The sequence below is a fragment of the Lepus europaeus genome, chromosome 4 (genome assembly GCF_033115175.1).
Source record: "Lepus europaeus isolate LE1 chromosome 4, mLepTim1.pri, whole genome shotgun sequence".
In the NCBI taxonomy this organism is placed as follows: domain Eukaryota; kingdom Metazoa; phylum Chordata; class Mammalia; order Lagomorpha; family Leporidae; genus Lepus; species Lepus europaeus.
In genome coordinates, this window is record NC_084830.1 from 89,168,132 (window position 1) to 89,186,757 (window position 18,626).

An 18,626-nucleotide genomic window follows, 5' to 3' on the forward strand; every position below is an offset into this window, starting at 1 on the left:
CTAATGACTAGTTGGGTGGCCAAAAACATAACTAAAATGTGATGCACTCTCCCTGATTTACTGTTAAAAGTAAAAGAATGAGTTTATTACATGCATATTAATATTAGTAATAGTAAAAGAACTGAGGCATTTACTTTCTACATTCAACAATGAGAACTGAAATCTCATATACATAATTACCCACATTTAACAATCTCAGAATAGATTTAAGAAACAATGAAATAAGGAGGCAAATTAGCAAGACAGCAGACTAAGAAACTCCAGTGTCAGTTTATCCACTGTGATAAGAAGTTAAAAATTAGAATACTCCTTTGGAGAATCCTGTGGACCACCTGAGAGTTGCAGCACCCAGATCAAAGCACACCAAAAAGGGACTCCAATCAGAAAAGGGCAGGAAAGTTCAGAGATTCTTGCATGCCCATTCCTCTACCTAGCATAGTGTAGTGAAACAGGAAGAAAACCTCTACGTCATAGACCTTCCATTGGAACAAAAACAAAGGAGTGGATTATAAACCCAAAAATTCTGTCTTGTCTGGAGGCTTCCTGAAAGGTCGGTTTGTCTCCCCTGACCTGGAGCCATGGTAAGAATAGTTGGGAATGGGTCTGGTGCTGTGGCGCAGCGGGTTAAAGACCTGGCCTGAAGTGCCAGCATCCCATATGGGTGCCAGTTCTAGTCCCAGCTCTGCTCCTCTTCTGATCCAGCTCTCTGCTATGGTCTGGGATAGCAGTAGAGGATGGCCCAGGCCCTTGGGCCCCTGCACCCACGTGGGAGATCCAGAAGCTCCTGGTTCCTGGCTTCAGATCGGCACAGCTCCGGCCATTGCAGCCATCTGGGGAGTGAACCAGCAGATGGAAGACCTCTCTCTCTCTGTCTCTACCCCTCTCTGTAACTTTGTCTTTCAAATAAATAAAATAAACCTTTTAAAAAAATAATAGTTGGGAAGCTTGTAACACAGGGACCGGCCCTGCAGCCTAGTAGAGCGACAGAGAAGCCTCAGTGTGGGAGACAGATGACACAAGGAGCAAGAGATGATGAGAGAGAGAGAGAGGGAGAGAGAGAGAGAGAGAGAGAGATTGATTGATTGTGGGCTGAAGTGTAGAAACGGGTACCCTAAGAGTATCTCAGACATGGAAAGCCAAGACACTCTGGCAAAAAATGACCTAAATAGTGAAAGATCTCTGTGAGTGAGATCCTGGTGCAAATAAGGGGCCATCAAAGAAGGAGGTGCCTTTCTCTGAAGGGAGGAGAGAACTTCCACTTTGATTATGGCCTTGTCTAAGTAAGGTCGGAGTTGAACTCAAGAGGCTTTCATTGCCTTGGCAGCTCATGAAAAGAGCCTCGGGTGATTACTGATGTCAAAAATAATAGTGTCAATTGTTAAATCAACAACTGGAGTCACTGTGCACTTGCTCCTCATGTAGGACCTCTGTCCTTAATGTGTTATACTATGAGAATTAATGGTAAAACTAGTCTTCAAACAGTACTTTGCACTTTGTGTGTCTGTGTGGGTACAAACTGTTGAAATCTTTACTTACTATAGAGTTGATCTTCTGTATATGAAGATAATTAAAAATGAATCTTAATGAAGACTGGGATGAGAGAGGGAGTAGGAATTGGGATGGTTTGCGTGTGGGAGGATGGTTATGGGGCAAGAACTGCTATAATCCAAAAGTTGTACTTTCGAAATTTATATTTATTAAATAAAAGTTTTCTATTAAAAAACGAAAAAACGGAACAGGGGCAAGCACTTCAGGAATTACAATAGTTCACAGCATACTCAGAAGCCCAGAGATGACCCATTGCCAGAAAAGGTCTGAGAGGTTTCAAACTACCACATAAATTGATTGGTGCAGGTTTTCCACTGTATAAACCTAGTCCATAGCCACTAAGATGTGTTTGCTTTTTTAATGCCCAAATCTAAGCAGAAGATTATAAGACCTACAAAGAAAAAAGAAAATATAGCCCAATCAAAGGAACAAAATCTCTATTAGGAGATGGGACTTTGCATTTGCAAATCCCCTGGGACTACAGAAAACCATAGCATGCTTTTAAATAGGGCTACCCTCCTGGATTCCTAGCAGAATGAACAAGAAAAATCACCTTAACGACTACAGTCTTCCTGGAAGGTTTGATTGTATTTTCCCTGCTGTTGCCTGAGGATCAGGCTTCTAATTAGCCTGTATCTGTGCAATAGTGTGCACATGATTTGACTCTGAAACTCATACAACCTTCAAAACCTAAAGTCTTGGGGCTGGCGTTGTGGTGTGGCAGGTAAAGCTGCCACCTAGGATTCAGGCATCCCATATAGGAACCAGTTCAAGTCCTAGAGATCCATTTCTGATCCAGCTCCCTGCTCTTGCACCTAGGAAGGCAGCAGAAGATAGACAAAGTCCTTGGTCCCCTGCCACCTATGTGAGAGACCCAGCTAAAGCTCCTGGCCTAGCCCAGTCCTTGCTGCCGTAGCCATTTGGGGAGTGAATCAGTGTATGGAAGATCTCTTTCTTTTCTTCCCACTTCTGCCTTTTAAGTAAATAAATAAAATCTTTAAAAAACAAAAAATCAAAACCCTAAAGCCTTTAGTTAATGGTACTAAGAGAATGAAAACAATTTAATTATGATGTTTGGAAGGTGGGCCTAGTGAAAAGCTGTAAGTCACTAGGGGCATTTGCCTGAAGACTGTTCTCACAAGCGTGTTAGATGTGAAAACCTGAGTGACACAGCCTCCTCCTGCTTCCAGCCTTGCCATATGAGCACTCCTCTGCATTCACACTCCTACTGCCATCCGCTGCCTCTCCAGACCCCATCCAAGGTCCTCCATGAGGACAGAAGGATCTAGATCTTGTTTTTAAACCTCCTAAACTGTGAGCTTGATGTATCTTTCTCCTTATACAGTTAGATTTCTCAGGCATTTAATTGTAGTATGTAAAAGCTGACTAACACAATGCAGCAGCTGATTGGGCAGGTAAATAATAAACTAACAGAACCATGAAGGGGATTAGGGGCAATTTCCATGCCTTCTCACCCAGGCTCATTCCAGCAGTACCAGATTTCCATCTTCTCCCTAGAAAGAGACTGTTCACATATTGAGTGTCTCAACTTTTGCAGCTTCCCCGCCCCCCCCCCCCCCCCCCCCCCCCGATTTCAACGTCCCTTAGCTCTGAGAGCATAGAGGCTCAGTATTCGAGTCCTCTGGGACTACAGAGAATAAAGCGGTGGGTTTAAATGAGCTACAGAGCATTCCAGCAACTATTTCCATGGCTCAGTGCTGAGCAAGCAGGTAAAAATACCCCCATTTCCAATCTCTTTTTGAAAGAGGTTTGACTATACACCTAATGTCTCAACTGCTGTCCATATGTCAGCTATATTTTTTTAACAAAGATTTATTTATTTATTTGAGAGCCAGAGTTAGAGAGAGAGAGAGAGAGAGAGAGAGAGAGAGACAGAGAGACAGAGAGAGAGAGAGAGATCGATCTTCCATCCACTGGTTCATTCTCCAAATGGCCACAACGGCTTGGGGTGGGCCGATCTGGAGCCAGGAGCCAGGAGCCAGGAGCTTCTTCAGGTCTCCTTCATGGGTGCTAGGGAACAAGCACCTGGGCCATCCTCCACTGCTTTCCTAGGCCGTAAGCAGAGAGCCAGATCAGAAGAGCAGCCAGGACATGAACCGGTGAGGCTTAACCCACCATGCACAGTGCCAGCCTAGGGTCAGATTTTTAATTAACTTGTAGCTAGGAGGTGACAGAACAAGCGATCAGTACTGCATTGAGAGCATCTGAACAAACAGTTGGGCATTTCATTCAGCCCTTTCCCCAGGTCTACTCCAGAGACGCAGCCAAGCCTTCATTTATCTTGCCTATCTCTAAGCAACTGATGGGACCAAGTATTAGAAAGATTCCTATGGGTAAGAGTGTGGTCTTAACATGAATATGTGCATTTGCCATACTCCCTCCAGCTTAGTACAGACGGAAAGGCAGATAAACTCCAGTTCCCAGGTCTCCCCAAGGAAAACTAAATCACACACCTGTCACTTTAACCTTTTTGCAGCTTCTTAAGGGACTGGTTTTATTCTTGCCTGTTCCAGGGCACTGACAGAATATGGCACACCCTAACCTAACTGGAGCTACTGAAAACAAAGATGGAAATTAGGACAAACACAAAGGTTTGAGAGGCACCCTGAGTCTCAAGCCAGGCTGACTGATAAGGTTCATTTCCTACATGAAGTCAGTCTGACAAATCTTGGAGTGGTGGCTCTTATCTAATGCACAGAAACTAACAGAGAGTCACAGAAAATGAAGTAAATATCGAAGATGTTCCAAAACAAGAGAACAAGATAAATCTCCAGAAATCAACCCTAATAAAATGGAGAAAAGTGACTTACTCAACAGACAATTCAAAATAACAGTTCTAAGATACTAGGTTAGGTGACAAAACGAATGAATGGAGAATTTCATTGAAGAGAAAAAATTCAAAAGTTTAAGATCCAGAACATATATAAAAAATAGTATCTAGATTTCAACAACAAAAAGAATAAATAACCTAATTCACAAATAGGCGAAAGGCCTGAATAAACATTTCTCCAAACATAGTATACAAATAGGCGTCAAGTAAGAAAGATGCTCAACATTACTTATTATTAGAGAAATGCAAATCCAAGCCACAATGAGGGAGCACCTCATATCCATCAGGATGATTGCTACCAAAAAGAAAAGTAACAAGTTTGACAAAGATATGGAAAAACTGGAAACCTTGTGCACTGAAGGTGGGATTGTAAAACGGTGCACACTCAACAGAGAGTGGCAAATTCTTGAAAAAATAAAAATAGCCACCATGTTATCCAACAATCCTACTTTTAAGCAGATATCCAAAATAATTGGAAGGATGACCTCAAAGACATCTTTGCACACTTATGTACATATCAGCACTATTCACAAAAGCCAAGAGTAACAGGCAAACCAAATGTCCATTAATGATTGAAGTGATAAACAAAATGTAGTGTATATATACATGAATACCTTAAAAGGATTGTGGGGAAATGGGACTAAAGATAAAAATAAAAAACATAAACTTTATTTCTAATCATATGCTCCATCGAGCTCAGAACATTTTGTAATCAATGATACCAGTCATTTAGTGCATTCTCAAAGAAATTCACATTCTGGAAATTTAGCCATGTCAATGTAGTATTTTACATATTATTAACTGAAGAAAAATAGGAAGCCTTTCAAGATATATTAAGACTATAAAAAATGAATTGGGGGTGTCAAATTAAGACTATAAGGTAGATGCCTAATGATTTCCCACTGAACCTCACAAATACTGCCCATTTGGCAAGAGGAAAGAGGTGCACAACATGCTGGACAAGACGCTCTGGTGAAGCTTTCCTTTCCTGATAAAGTACTATCTAGCTGTCTAAAGAGAGTCTCCTAATGAGCAAATGTTCCCAAACTTTGGGTGTTCAGAAAGCCCATAAGCAAAATGATATGAGATCCCAAAACAATTGTTGCTATTGATCAGTCCTTATTTGCTTTGAGAGGACTACTTTCCTCTTGCTAACCGTTTATTTGTGCTTTGTCTTCAGGGTCAGATTGATAAAGCCTATTTCATCTCCATTTCCAATTCTTGGAAGAAATGCTTAAGACTCAGTATCCCACTTACATTGAAAGCTCTGCTCTTGTCTCTAATTGACCCATGCGCAACAGTTTTAGTAGCCATTCTGCAGAAAGTTTGCTCCATTTTAATTTTTTCATTCACAATAGTGTAAGTTGAAAAAAATGAGATATTTAGGGTGTTGGCTTTTAGTTTTGTATTAATCATCTTTTGGTCACTATAAGAAAATATGTTAGACAAGCTACTTACAAAGGAGGGAGGTTCATTCTGGTTATGGTTTTAGTGGCTCACAGTACAAAATCGGATAGTCCCACTGGTTCAGCATCCATTGATTGCACTCTTGTTGCCAGAGTCCCAAGGTGTTACAGAACATCATATAGCAAGGAGGAGTGTGTGTCCTTCTATGTCTCTCCTTATAAAGCTACCATGATTTATTTAATCATGGGGCTGCACACTCAAAACCCAATGCAATCTAATCAGTTTTCAAAGGCCCCCTATCTTGACACCATGATTGAATTAAGTTTCCACCATTGACATGAGATTTTGGAGACTGAGCCTTAAACATGTCAGCCTTTGAAGTACATACAAACTAGTATTCATACTACAGCCAGCACAAATAAGATGCTGTCCTCACAAGTAATGTGGGTGGTCTGCTATTTCAGACTTCACCTTCAGTATCACCTTGGCCCTTCTTAAAATGAGTTACCATTATTCAATGGATGATTGCTTTGGGGCACTGAACCCATAAACCTAGCAAACCATCAAAGATTTCACCATTTTCCTACCCAAGCATCACTATAAATCTGATGTTAGCTTTTGCTTCAGTTTCAGAATTCATCATGTTCTTTATATGATAGCAAATAACAGTAACACCATCTTGAGGTTTTTTTTTTTTTTTTTGACAGGCAGAGTTAGACAGTGAGAGAGAGAGAGAGACAGAGAGAAAGGTCTTCCTTTTTCTGTTGATTCACTCCCTATGTGGCCACCACGGCCGGCGCATTGCAGCTGGCATGCTGCGCCGATCCGAAGCCAGGAGTCAGGTGCTTACTCCTGGCCTCCCATGCAGGTGCAGGGCCCAAGGACCTGGGCCATCCTTCACTGCACTCTCAGGCCAGAGCAGAGAGCTGGACTGGAACAGGAGCAACGAAGACAGAATCCGGAGCCCCGACCGGGACTAGAACCCCGGGTGCTGGCGCCGCAGGTGAAGGATTAGCCTAGTGAGCTGCGGGGCCGGCCTTGGGCAGTATTATTCTAAGAAAGAGGTCAAAATGAAAGGATAAGGCTGGCCCCGCAGCTCACTAGGCTAATCCTCTGCCTACGGTGACGGCACCCCGCGGTTCTAGTCCCGGTTGGGGCGCCGGATTCTGTCCCGGTTGCTCCTCTTCCAATCCAGCTCTCTGCTGTGGCCCAGGAATGCAGTGGAGGATGGCCCAAGTTCTTAGGCCCTGCACCTGCATGGGAGAACAGGAGGAAGCACCTGGCTCCTGGCTTCGGATCAGCGCAGCGCGCCAGCCGCAATGCACTGGCAGTGATGCCCACATGGGGGGTGAACCAACAGAAAAAGGAAGACCTTTCTCTCTGTCTCTCTCTCTCTCTCTCACTGTCTAACTCTGCCTGTCAAAAAAATTAAAAAAAAATACTGCTCAACTGCAAGCATAACTTTCCACTGGCAGCCTACTATCCAGCCATAAAATTTAAGTATACTTACAGCCTGGCTGATAAGGATGAAAAGTCCAACCTGAGAGAGATTAAATTCCAAAGAATAGTTAAGGAATATTATAACACGAGCTTTTACCCTAGCTGTACACTGATTTCTTCTTTTTTTTCTTTTTTTGATGCGGCGAGCCTTGACCAGCAAGGCACAGAATTAACGGCACGAAGATCCTTCTTCGATCACGGTTTATTGAGACGCCACTCGGTTGTCAATACAGATGTAGGCGGAGAGGCGCTAAACACATTCCTTCCACTGCTTATGTACCCATTCCCTGTCCCAGTACATAGTTAAACATTATCTTAAGTCTAAACATGGCGAAAGAGCAGTACAATATAAACCCATAAAAGCAGGAATCTTCAGAACAAACATGCCTTACCAGGGATGCAGAAACTGGCCTTGTTAAACATTAGTGCCTATGCATAGACACTTATCTAAGGCTGTTGGGAGAGTACACAAGCAACCTTTACTCCAGCACGTAGGCACCCTGCCTTACAGGCCTCTCGGTCACATTTTGACAAGCAGAGTTAGATAGTAAGAGAGAGAGAGAGAAAGGTCTTCCTTCCGTTAGTTCACCCTCTAAATGGTTGCTAGGGTCGGTGTGCTGCGCCGATCCAAAGCCAGGAGCCAGGTGCTTCCTCCTGGTCTCCCATGTGGTGCAGGGCCCAAGGACTTGGGCCATCCTCCACTGCCTTCTTGGGCCACAGCAGAGAGCTGGCCTGGAAGAGGAGCAACCGGGATAGAATCTGGCGCCCCAAACGGGACTAGAACCCAGGGTGCTGGCGCCGCAGGCAGAGGATTAGCCAAGTGAGCCACAGCGCCGGCTCTACACTGATTTCTAAATGTATAAAATCTTGACTCTCCTGCCACCCTGTGCAGAAAAACCTGTGGTAACTGTGCCTAGACCACTTGTCTGCCCTGGTCTGGAATCGCATATGTAAGTTGCCCCAATAAACTTTTTCACTCTTACATAGAACTTCCTTCTACATTCTTTGATCTCACAATTCTTTCTAAGGTCTGGAGGCAGTGTGTATTCTGCCAATATTCAGACACTCCAACAGGTTTTCTTTCCGAAATGATGTTTTGTCTTTCTTGTTTGCCTCAAACCATATCTGCTTCAGATGTGTTATAACAAGTCAGTATGAGTTTATTTTTGTGCAAAGCAATTTTGAAATCCATGCAGCTTGCTTTTCATAATGAGGATTTTCCATGATTATTTTGAAGACCCTTCATATACACAATGGAATATTACTCAGTCTTATAAGGGAAGAAAGTAAAAGAAGAAAGGCGAATGGAAGGAATGGAAAGAAGGAAGGAGAAAGTGAAACAATACCAAATAAAACAGTAAAATATTTTTTTAAAAAGCGAAGGAAGGGCAGGCCTTTGGCATGGTTCTGAAGAGTGCCTGGTTCCTATCCCAGCTCTGCTTATGATTCAGCTCCCTACTAATGTGCACTCTGGGAGACATCAGGTGATAGCTCAAGTACTTTAGTCCTTGTTCACCCAATGGGAGACCCAGAGGGATTTCTGGATTCCTGATTTCAGCATGGCCCTATCTTGGCTGTTGTGGGCATTTGTGGTATGAATTAGCAGACAAAAGATCTCTATGTGTCTCTATCCTCTATGCTTTTCAAAATAAAGTGAAAATAAATAGGTATATATTTACAAGTAGGAAAGTCCTGCTTGTAAACTTAAAAAATTGCATGTCAAATCATCATAAGTTAGGGATTGTCAGTATACTTAATATCAATGAATACACTCTTCAAATTCACTTAAAATGCATTAAACCGGTTAAACTGTGAGACCTGAGCCTAAATCAAGGTGTAACTATTTTAAATTAGGCCTCCATCTTGTAACTTGGGCCTGATCAGGCCCTGAACCCTAAGCCAAAAGTAAATAAATGAGCTCACCTTGCAATAAAATCTCCTAGCAACAGCCGATTAACAGATAACAGAAGCCGGTGCCGCGGCTCAACAGGTTAATCCTCTGCCTTGCGGCGCCGGCACACTGAGTTCTAGTCCCGGTCGGGGCGCCGGATTCTGTCCCAGTTGCCCCTCTTCCAGGCCAGCTCTCTGCTATGGCCCGGGAGTGCAGTGGAGGATGGCCCAAGTCCTTGGGCTCTGCACCTGCATGGGAGACCAGGATAAGCCCCTGGCTCCTGGCTTCGGATCAGCCCGGTGCACCGGCCGTAACGTGCCAGCCGCGCTGACCATTGGAGTGTGAACCAACGGCAAAGGAAGACCTTTCTCCCTGTCTCTCTCTCTCTCACTGTCCACTCTGCCTGTCAAAAAAAAAAAAAAAAAAAAAAAAAAAAAAAAAAAAAAAAAAAAAAAAAACAGATAACAGAGAAATACCTAGGGTCCCTGGTGTCTTCTCAGGGCAGATAAGGTGATTGATAGCTACCTGAGACCCTGCAGGTCGGCACGCACACCCACGTACACCCCAGCAGTTTGAACCCTATGCGTTGGCCAATCAATTCAAAAGGCATCAACCCCAAAGCCATCCAACCACCTTTAGTAGGTCCGTTCCCGCCGCTGGATGCACTAATCAATTCTAGGAGATGGCCTTTGAATTTCCCGTGGGATGAGATGATTTGCTAAATGGTATCATGATGTATAGAATGTCTCTGAGAACCCTGTTAACTGAAGGGTTGGGGCTCTCAATTCAGACCCGCTGCATCGGGGTTGATTGAGAGACCAGGCCGGACCTTTAATAAAACTCTCGTGTGCTTTACAGCGGTATTGGCTGCTTGGTGGTCTTTGGGGACGACTTAACTGGGCTTAACAAAACTTTTTATGTTTTGTAATTTTTACCATAATTAAAAGTCATTTTAAAGTAAAACAAACAGCTTTTGTTTACTTACTTGTCCCCTTAAAAAATTACAGGTGCTTGTAGATTTAAATAGCTGTCTGGATCCTGTATCTCCCTTCTCTCCATAAATAGAAATGAAGACATTTGCTACTGTTCCGGCATTCCATAGCTCACCTGTTGCCACGTAGATTTCATATATTGTCACTTATAATAAAAGAAAAAAAAGCTTTATGTGACAAGCATTACTGTAATAATAGGAAAGTAAGTGCACATAACAGTTCCAGGCAAGATGGAATGACACACGCTACTCAGTCTCTCCACTGAATGCACCTCTAAAAAGTAAACGCACGAATACTTTGAAAAACGAATCATAGAAAGAGGATTGGAAAAAATTAAAATTTTAAAATCAGGCATCAGTATGTTTATTATTTTTCCTCCTTTACAATTCCAAACTTGAATTGAAGGCACTGGAAACCTGCAAGTATGTCCTGTAGCTCAGATACAGAGGACTCAGAAGCCTTTAACTTTCACTCAGGAAGCAAGAAGGGGAATTCCTAACACTCAGAGAAGTTGCAGACATTCCACTTTCTTTTTTCTCATTCATTTCTCTATTATATTATATCCCAATGTGCCTTGGAACAGGAACACACAGAAGCGAACACTTTAAAGGACAACAATCTTCCCTTCTGTTCAGTGGAGCTCAGCTTCCATAGGGTGGGGCCAATCCCCACTGCTTTCTTTCTCTGACCACTGCCTAGCCCTGGACATAGATAGATAGTGGAAGAGCACTGCACAAGAGGAATAACTAAAGCCTCAACTTTCTCGTCAAAGGGCCAAAATTAGGATGTATCAATATATATATCAATGTATCAATATATATTGTATTGTATAGCTTTTTGAGGGAACATGGATGAGCAAAACATTGTCCAGGCTGATGATCCCATTGTGATTTTTAAATAAGGTGTAATATTAACTCTTCTTTAGTTTCTAGACTTAGGATATTTCTGAAAAAAAAAACAAAACAAAACAAACAAACAAACAAAAAAACATGAATAGCTCTCATTTCCTGAAAAATGTAGCCTTGCATGAGTGTTGTTCCTATCATGAGCATTTCGCTATTTATAAACATTGTTTTCACTATTCTTGTTCCTCAGCCCACACATATCACCTGGGAGGCAGTAGCACCAGGTGCTGTATTCCTGCCATTGTAATGATGTGGAGGCCACTTTTTGCTTTTGCCTTCCTCCATTTTAATTATAAAATCCTGCTAAAAATAGGTATACTCTGCAAGTATATAATGGTTGTCTTTGACTTCTCTGTAGTTATTGGTACTTACAGTTTATTAATAAAGTTTTTCTTTCAGTTTCAGTATTGTAACTATATCCTGTCAGGCTTGGTAAAGCCTTTATTTAGGTCAGTGACAGATATAGCAGTATTCTAGCAAAGATTGATACTGTGTCTGAAATGAAGTCAGTACAGACTAGAAACAGCCTTCAATAGAAGCAGACCTATCAGTTCTAGGTGATATAAATAAAGAAAGCTGTATTAATGCCTTTTTTGCTATATTTTGTTCCTTCAAGTCAAGGATGGGAAATGTTCAACCCATGGGTCATATAAGGCTTGCAGAATCATTTGGTCTGGACTTGCCAAGGTAGCCTCAGGTGGGACTTGAAATTCAATAATTCTATAGCAGTTACAAGCTCTTAATTGGTTTGTGGAATTCTCCCAAAGGCATTGTTCTGGGTATCCTTGTTAAGATGGTTTCTCCATGGGAGAACATGGTCTGGGGCTTATATTTATGCCATCTTGCTTGTGAGCTTTTTAATGAAAAATAACTGTTTTGTGTTTTGTTTTATGCAGTTGAACCCCGGGGAAAATATGTCAATTAATTTTGGAAGACTCCTCTTTTCTTATTTCATAGCATTTTTGAAAAAAAATTATTTTGAAAGTCAGAGTTAGAGAATTTTGAGAGAGAGAGAAAGAGAAAGACAGAGAGAGAGAGAGAATCTTCCTTCTGCTAGTTCACTTCCCAAATGGCCTCAATGGCTAGTGCTAGGCCAGGCCAAAGCAAGAGTCAAGAGCTTCATCCAGGTCTCCAATGTGAGTGGCAGGGGCCCAAACATTTGGGCCATCTTCTGTTACTTTTCCTAGGCCATTAGCAGGGAGCTGGACCAGAAGTGGGGCAGCTGGGACACAAGCCAGCATTCCTAATGGGATGCTGGCATCACATCAAGTGGCGATATCCACTACACCACAATGCCAGCCCCCAGTTCACTTTGCTTCTATGTTATTATATGGAAAATAAAATAGCAACTCCTGTGATTAGGAAAATACAAAATTGGTAGCTGCTGTTAATCTATCTTTCTTCCCCTATTTCCTCCCTCCAATTTTAGTAATGTTAGGTATTTGATTTTACAAAAAGGAAAAATGAAATTTTGAGTAGGAAAATAATGGGCAAAAGATTTTTTTAATATTCATTGGATTGACAAGTTAAAAATACTAGAAAATAAACAAAACTTCTCTCAGTTACTACTCTTTATAAATTCTGTTTCTTTATGAGCTAAATTGGGAATTGCAATATCACGTGAAAATTCAAAGGCTGCAGGTGGTGTAGGAGGGCAGTCTAGGATTGTGTTTAAGAGTACCCAGGATTTTGGAGTCAGGCTCTTTCTCCTCTTCTGGGACAGCCTGGCATGAATATCTTTTGTTTTTATCTGATAGGTTCCTCAGGCTTTTAAAAAGTATTTTTCTGTGTTGCATTCGACAATTTCTACTTATTTACCTTCAAGTTCATTAGTGCTTTCCTGTTTTCTCTATTCTGCTTTATTTGTTTATGATGCTTTCTTCAGTTCCAACACTTCCTTTTGAATATTATTTAAATTTTCTATTTCTTTGCTGATACTTTGTATCAGCAAGTATCATAGGGAGTTCTTCTTAATAGTCAGGTAATATTTACTATTTATTTGATTATTTAAAAAAGGAAGCTATCACATGACTGTAGAACATAATCTGGATTTGAGAAAAGCCTATTTCTGTAATTTAACAGTTCTCCTTTATCTTTTTCCCATTATTTTTCAAAACAGACACAAGTAGATACAATGGCTCTTACAGACAAAAGTCATCCTGAATTCTTACGATGGATAGTAGTGACTACTTAGCCATGAGTAGATCAAGAGTCTACCTTGAGCCATGTTTATACAAGGCTTAATCACATTTCTGTTTTTGGCCATATGTTTAGAAAGTCACTGAGCAGTTATGTTTTCATTTCCTGATCAAAAGGATAAATTTTCAGAAAAAAGATAAAACTTTGTGTAAAAATACACATTGAGTATATTTCTTAGTGCTTAACTTCATTTGACATTAAGTTTTCTCATGACTTTCTAAGAACTAAGTTTCTTGTTTTGATTAAGAGGCATTTTAGCTTACTTTCCTCCAGTTCTAACCAACAACAATGTATTCTGGAATGTCAGAGCAGAAAACAAATAAAAAGCATTTATGTGCAGCTGCCATACCAGCAGAAGTAACTGAGGAGAACCAGCAGTCCTTAATCATTCATTCATTCATTTATTCAACAGTTATTTATTGAGTTTCTTGTTCTTCAGCATTCAGGCAAACGAACTTTTTGTGCTGCCTGGAGTTGGATCTTCCCTACCTGGAAGGATGGCTTGTCCTTTATTTAAAACAGGAAATTCTCGACAGATTTCCCCATCCTCTTGATCTTGGGCCAACCATCGTTGAACTGGTATGTAAAACTGTTTTCCAGAATTCATGTTTCGCAATTTTATCTACGATAGCAACAACATTACTTTCAAAAAATTAAGACTGCTTTATCAAAGAGTCAAGTCCTTATACTATCCCAGTCTGTCAACCTACGCAGTTATCATTCTGTATTTTTAAATATGGAAAACAGTTGATTACTTGACAAGAAAAGTCTAATTTCTTTTTATACTATCAAGTACAATGGCATTTCTTTTCTCCATTTAGTAATTTCTCTATTTTCAATTTCTCTTTGAAATGTTTATATCAAACATGCCAATTTCCTTTGAAATTCTGTATGCAAATATTTTCCTATTTAAAAAGAGATACTTATGATTGTTCCTGGCTCTTGGCTTCAGTCTGGCCCAGCTACAGGTGTTGTGGCCATTTGGGGACTGAACCAATAGGTGAAAGATGTTAGCTTTCTCTGTTTCTATCTCTCCTCCCTCTCTGTCATTCTGCCTCTCAAACAAATTTTTTTAAAGGAATCAAGATTAAAAGCAATGTGATTACTTCATGGAAATATTCTATCATTGTTCTGTTATGAAGCCAATATTTATATTCAAATCCTCTCAGGTTGTATGGACTTATTGGCTTATTTAAAATCTCAGATTTCAAACTTCTAAACTCTGTAATTAGAATTTAATAAAATATTCTCAATCAAATATCTACCATCTTGATCCAACCAAATGAATAAATTATGTAAAGGTTTTACATTAGCAGAATAAAACTTTGAGTCATGAGTATGTCTCCTCTTCATTGACATTCTCAATACTTTATAATGAGAGTCCTTGCCATAGAAAGACAATACCAATTTCACAAATGATTTCTATATCATTCCTTTACAATACTTAATAATCTTTCCAGATCACTTGACAAACATCTCATCATTCCAGCTTAATAATTAATGCAATAATGCTTATCAATTATCAATCAAATGAGATGGCAGGAGGATTAACTATAATTTTCATGAATTGGCTTATTATAAAAAGAAAATATGCTTATCAATTATCAATCAAATGAGATGGCAGGAGGATTAACTATAATTTTCATGAATTAGCTTATTATAAAAAGAAAATATACTAAGAGTACACATACTCTATTAACATATTTTAATTTTATACCTCAAAATTTGGCTATCAGTCCTCAAAAGCTCTACAACTATTTCATATAGAAGCCAGATAGTAATTTTGAAATCTACCTTCTAGTTAATTTTTTCATGTATTATAAAAGAAGAGCAACTTTGTCAAGAATATCACAAAAGTGACTTATGTTCATTGTATTTTGAGAATTTGCTTAGTTACTTTGAAAAGTTAGAAGATGTTAACATATCATACATAAAAATGAGTTATATACTGTATGAATCTCAGTGTTGGATACCTGCATTTTCTGACAATCATGGAAATAGTAGAATTTCTATGCTGAATAACATAGAAAATGATATATAACTATAAACAATTTATATCTAAGTGATCATTTACAATATTATATAAAATAATATAGAAAATTTATCTCTGAAAATACTCAATTGGTATTACCTTGCCTAACCTGAGTACACTAAGTTTCAGAGCTAGCATCTTTTAGATTATTATTTCATCAACATAATGATGTACTTTTGAAATATTTTGAAGCAAATGACATAAAGCTAGTTATCTTTTCCTCATTAGTGCAAGTGTGCCAAGAATATATGTGAGTTTATCTGGAATCTCAAGTATTTCATTTTGTTTGCAGAGATGAAATAATTCCTTAATTGAGACATTTCTCTCAATCAGAAATTAACTAATTAACAGATGTATATGATACTTCTGCCTTGAGAAATACACTGATTTAGTTCAGGTTTGACTCCACCAACAAACTATAGGCATACATACTTACCTCCTTACAGTGCCAGGATGGGGAGTGTCCAGAATTAGTATGACCAATACGAATCTTAAAGAGTGTTCCAATGTCTCCAATTTTGATCTATAAAGGAGCCAAGGAAATATCTTTCAATGTAATTTCACAAAATCCATCTTAAAACATTTAGATTAGAACATTATATATTAATACAGAGTCATCTCATCATGGAAATACTAGGATTATAAACATGTGCACACACCTAATAACAGCACACTAAAATACAGGAAGTGAAATTTAAAAGGACTCAATGGAGAAATAATTGGAGACTTCAATAACTCACTTTGAAAAATGGATAGACAACTAGAGAGAACAATAAGGAAACAGAAGACTTATGAACCATTAGACTTAACACTCTATTCAATAAGAGTACAAAATTATCAAATTTCTACAGAAAATTCACCAAGACCACATACTATGCAACAAAACAAGTCTTGAAAATTTATAAAGACTGAAACCATACAAAAAACTTGTCCAAACACAATGTAATGAAACTAGAAATCAACACTACATGGAAAACTGGGAAATTTAAAAATACACAGATATTAAAACAACACATTCACAAGCAACACATGGTTCAAAGAAGAAATTACAAGGAAATTAGAAAATACTTTGAGGTAAACGAAAATAAAAACATGTCAACTAAAAATATGGAATAGAGTGAAAGCAGAACAGAAAGAGAAATTTATAGCTGTAAATACCTACATTTAAAAAAGAAAAATACAAAATAGGTTAACTTTATATCCTAAGGAACCAGAAAAAGAAAATTAAACTTGAGTTGTGCTTCCCTAAACTTTCAGAAGGAAGGAAAGAAAGATTAATATGTTGACAAATACATCACAGAATAGGAAAACAATGAAACAAAAAAGTTGATTCATTGGGAAAAAAAATCAACAAAATGGACAAACTTCTAACTAGTGCAAGAAAAAGGAAGAATCAAATTTCTAAAATCAGAAATGAAATCAGAGGTTTTACTATCAACTTTACAGAAATAAAAAGGATTATAAATGAATCCTATTTACCATTGTATACCAACATAGTAAATGCAACAAACTTGTAGAAACACAAAAACTACTGAAATTGACTCGAGAATAAATATAAAAAATGGATAGGTCTATTTCCCATAAAGAGAAAATATGAATAAAGGGATTCAATCAACAACAAAAAAAAATACTTCCTGGGTGGTTCCAAGGTGGTGGAATAGCAACATCATGGTTTGATTTATGCAGGGCAAAATTAATATTTTTTAAATATTTATTTATTTATTTGAAAGTCAGAGGTACACAGAGATAGGAGAGGCAGAGAGGGAGAGAGAGGTCTTCCATCTGCTGGTTCACTCCTTCATTGGCCGTAACAGGCGGAGCTGCGCCGATCCGAAGCCAGAAGGCAGGAGCCAGGGGTTCCACTGGGTCTCTCAAGCGGGTGCAGGGGCCCAAGGACTTTGGCCATCTTTTTACTCCTTTCCCAGGCCATAGCAGAGAGCTGGATTGGAAATGCAGCAGGCAGGTCTTGAACCAGTGCCCATATGGGATGCCAGCACCACAGGTGATGGTTTAACTCACCAGCCTCAAAAATTAATATTTAAAAAAGAAGAGAAAGTAAACTCTTAGGATAAAGCTGTGGGAGAACCACAACAGGAGACACTGCAAAAGCAGTAGAAATGGTCCAGACCCACACCGAATAAGAAATACACAACAAAAGACAACAAAAGCTTGGATCTGGGGAGGAAGATGGCTGCTCGGCAAACCAGGTGAGAAGGGAATCTATGGGCCCTCAGCACTGTTGATACAGCAGGAGGGAGAGCTTGGTGAACTGCCTTTAGAGTTCCACGCAGACCCGCTAAGACAACAGGTGAAGGAACAACCAGAGGCTGGGGAAAAAAAAGAAAAAGCGTCACATCTCTCTCCCTTCCCCCTCCCTAATACAGCAGATACCTGCAGTCATCGGGGAAGGGCTCATGCCATTTTTGGACACAGGCAAGCAGTTGCCACCCTACCTCCCATTTGCATGCTCAGCAATAACAGGGGTCATCCTCCACCTGGTCAGCAAGAGACACAATTCAAAAGAATTCCTGGCCAGTGCTGCGGCTCACTAGGCTAATCCTCCGCCTAAGGCGCCGGCACCCCCGGTTCTAGTCCAGGTCGGGGCGCCGGATTCTGTCCTAGTTGCCCCTCTTCCAGGCCAGCTCTCTGCTGTGGCCCGGGAGTGCAGTGGAGGATGGCCCAAGTGCTTGGGCCCTGCACCCGCATGGGAGACCAGGAGAAGCCCCTGGCTCCTGGCTTCGGATCAGCGCAGTGTGCCGGCTGCAGCACCCCGGCTGCAGTGGCCAATGGGGGATGAACCAATGGAAAAGGAAGACCTTTCTCTCTGTCTCTCTCTCTCACTGTCTACTCTGCCTGTCAAAAAAAAAAAAAAAAAAAAGAGAGAGAGAGAGAGAATTCCTTCCTGCTCCGCAACAGCTACACTGTGCCAGTGCAACGGGAGAGGAGGAGAAATGCCATCTGTGGGACTCTCCTACCTTCCCAGCACTACTGAGAAGTGAGTGGGACTGCAGCAGGTGGGTACTTTGTGAGCCTGTGAACAACAGACTTAACCAGAAAGAAAAACCCAGCTTCCCCACAGACACCAAATCAGGTTGGCAAGACCACACACAGACAGTGGCTCTGGGAACACCTTAGTGTCCTTATAGCCAGGACTTCCTAACAGGGTGAAGAGGCCCCACTGGCACCCCATAACCCCGAGAGCTCTGGGAGCTAAGTCTGAGAAAACAGTGACTCCCTAAGAGGAGGCAGGGTGTGGCTAGGTTCTGGGCAACCACAGAGCACCCCACCACACTCTCTGAGC

The 18,626-nt window shown here is 40.4% G+C and overlaps 1 protein-coding gene across 1 annotated transcript in view; it reads right to left on the reverse strand.

Moving 5' to 3' along the window:
* The window catches only part of RP1 (RP1 axonemal microtubule associated), a 293,476-nt gene that overhangs the window by 204,428 nt on the left and 70,422 nt on the right, over window positions 1-18,626 (reverse strand). Inside the window, exons 4-6 of the mRNA XM_062189888.1 lie at window positions 15,762-15,848; window positions 13,783-13,915; window positions 10,183-10,334 (exon numbers count right to left, since the gene is read on the reverse strand). Coding sequence (XP_062045872.1) covers window positions 10,183-10,334; window positions 13,783-13,915; window positions 15,762-15,848 — 372 coding nt within the window. The remainder of the gene's footprint in view (window positions 1-10,182; window positions 10,335-13,782; window positions 13,916-15,761; window positions 15,849-18,626) is intronic.